Source organism: Petaurus breviceps, unplaced genomic scaffold, assembly GCF_028583685.1.
Source record: "Petaurus breviceps papuanus isolate PSGF00001 unplaced genomic scaffold, PetGlider_PUasm1.0 90845, whole genome shotgun sequence".
Taxonomy (NCBI): domain Eukaryota; kingdom Metazoa; phylum Chordata; class Mammalia; order Diprotodontia; family Petauridae; genus Petaurus; species Petaurus breviceps.
In genome coordinates this window covers 13,491,544-13,493,589 of record NW_027187359.1, presented here as the reverse complement: position 1 = coordinate 13,493,589, position 2,046 = coordinate 13,491,544, and the positions used below count along the sequence as shown (strand labels likewise).

The window sequence follows — 2,046 nt, the reverse complement described above, 5'->3', positions numbered from 1 at the left end:
AGCAGAGAAGGTAGAGAAATTGGGGTTAAGTGACTTGCCCAAGGTCACATATTTTTGTGTTAAGTGTCTGAGGCTAGATTTGAACTCAGGTCCTCCTGATTCCAGGGCTGGTGCTCTATTCACTGTGCTACCTAGCCATCCCTAGGACTGCTATTATTGTTATATGTCTGGGCCGCCAAACATGTTTACTGCCATTATGGAGAACACTCAATGCAGAGTCCAAGTCCAAGAGAGATTCCACAAAGATAGGGAGATCCTTCAGATTCTCCTGTTTGAAGATGACCTTGTTCTGATGACATCAAGTCCTGGAACATTACTGACCCACTGTATGACACCTATACTCTCTATAAATAGTGTTGATTGACTATCAAACAGAAAAAGCAAAATGGATGGACAATGTCTATTGCCCCAGACTGTGATATGCGGTTGGAAGGACAGCCTATATATAGTGCCTTACTCACGGTGGCATGGAAGCCACCCAGGGTTCTCAAAGGCTGTGGGACACAGGTTCTGGTAGGTTCAATTATTATGGAAAGATTTGGCATGTAGACATGGAAATAGACAGTCTATTTGTTGGCCAAGGACCAGCCTAGCCAAGCTTATTGTAGAGCAGGGCATTTTTCAGCCACAGTAACTTGTTAAGACCATCTCCTAACTTAGGGAGATGATGTACTGTGCATCGGTGGGAGGAGTACTCACACCAACATTTATTAAGTGTCCAGTCGATAACCTTATTGTTTTTTTGTTTGTCCTTCATTTTCAAAGAGGACCAATAACATTGAGAGGATGATGTCTTGACTTGTAAGCGAATTAGATTTAAGCGAGGCAGAGCTGGGCAGAGTCATCAGCCTCACTCTCCTCCAGCATCATCAGAGTCCAGTGACAAGACACAGGTCAGGACGACCGGTGATGGCCCAGCATGCAGTATGGGACCTTGACCTTTTTAAGCTAAAGTCTTTCCCAGGTCTCAATTTATCTAAGGCAAGGCTAGCTAAGAATTGAGCCAAAAGATGGCCTAATTTGCCTTCATAAAAGAATCCATCTGGGAGGGGAGACCCTTACAGTTTCTGGCTAGAACAGAAACAGTTGCTACTTATACTCATTCTGAGTCATCAAAACCCAAAAATGAACAAGAGAAACTTGGGCTGGGGCCTATTATTGGCCAATCAATGAGAGCCAGAATGATTTGGGTTTAAAGGCATTGTCAAGCAGCTTTGAATCACAATGAATTTTAACATAGTCTTTTTCAGAGCTATATTTCAAGAAATCATAAATGTAAATTACATGAGCCAAAAGAGTTAATTGTCCCAGTTTTTAACCTGGAGATAATCCAGAGGAGAGCAGCCAGTATGATGAAGGGCCTGAGGGCATTTAGCCTGAAGAAGAGGTGACTCAATAGATATAATGCCTACAGGGATTAAACTAGCTCTGTTTGAGCCCAGAGGACATAAATAGGGGCACTTCATGGAAGCCAGAAAGTAGCAAATTTGGGGTTGATGTAAAGGAAAACTTCCCAAAATTAAAGCTGGTCTTAGCCTCTTTTTAGTGGGCATTCCCTAAATGTAGGTTATCAAGCAAAGTTGGGGTGACATTTGTTAAGCATGTCATAGTGGAATTCTTTTGGAGGTTCAGGTTGGACTAAATGGCCTCTGAGGCTCCCTCCAGGTCTGTGATTCTGTAATACTGTGTACAAAGCATATCCTTGTACTGAAGAATTTCGCAGAGGGAAACATTCACAATGAGTTCCTTGAAACTCCCCGGTGGTGACTCAGAACTGTGGAAGGAGGAGGTGAACTTGTGTTGAATGCTGAACCCAGGAGACCTTGCATATCTGCTCACCACACTGAGCCTCAGAAACTTTTGTTCATGCTCACAAGGCACAAGGAAAGATACTTCATAGTCTGTGTATATGCCTTTATAACTTGGGGATGCTTCCTCATATTTGGTTACAAATGTTCACATAGTAGGGAGACAGAGACAGAGAGAGTGAGAGAGGAAGAGGCAGAGACATAAAGAGAATGAAAAAGAGAGACAGGGAGAGAGAGA

General features: G+C 43.0%; 1 protein-coding gene across 1 annotated transcript in view; it reads left to right on the top strand.

Moving 5' to 3' along the window:
- Nucleotides 1–396: 396 nt before the first annotated feature.
- CAPN14 (calpain 14) overlaps nucleotides 397–2,046 on the top strand; it is a 65,223-nt gene continuing 63,573 nt past the window's right edge. The window contains exon 1 of the mRNA XM_069071814.1: nucleotides 397–513. Coding sequence (XP_068927915.1) covers nucleotides 397–513 — 117 coding nt within the window. The remainder of the gene's footprint in view (nucleotides 514–2,046) is intronic.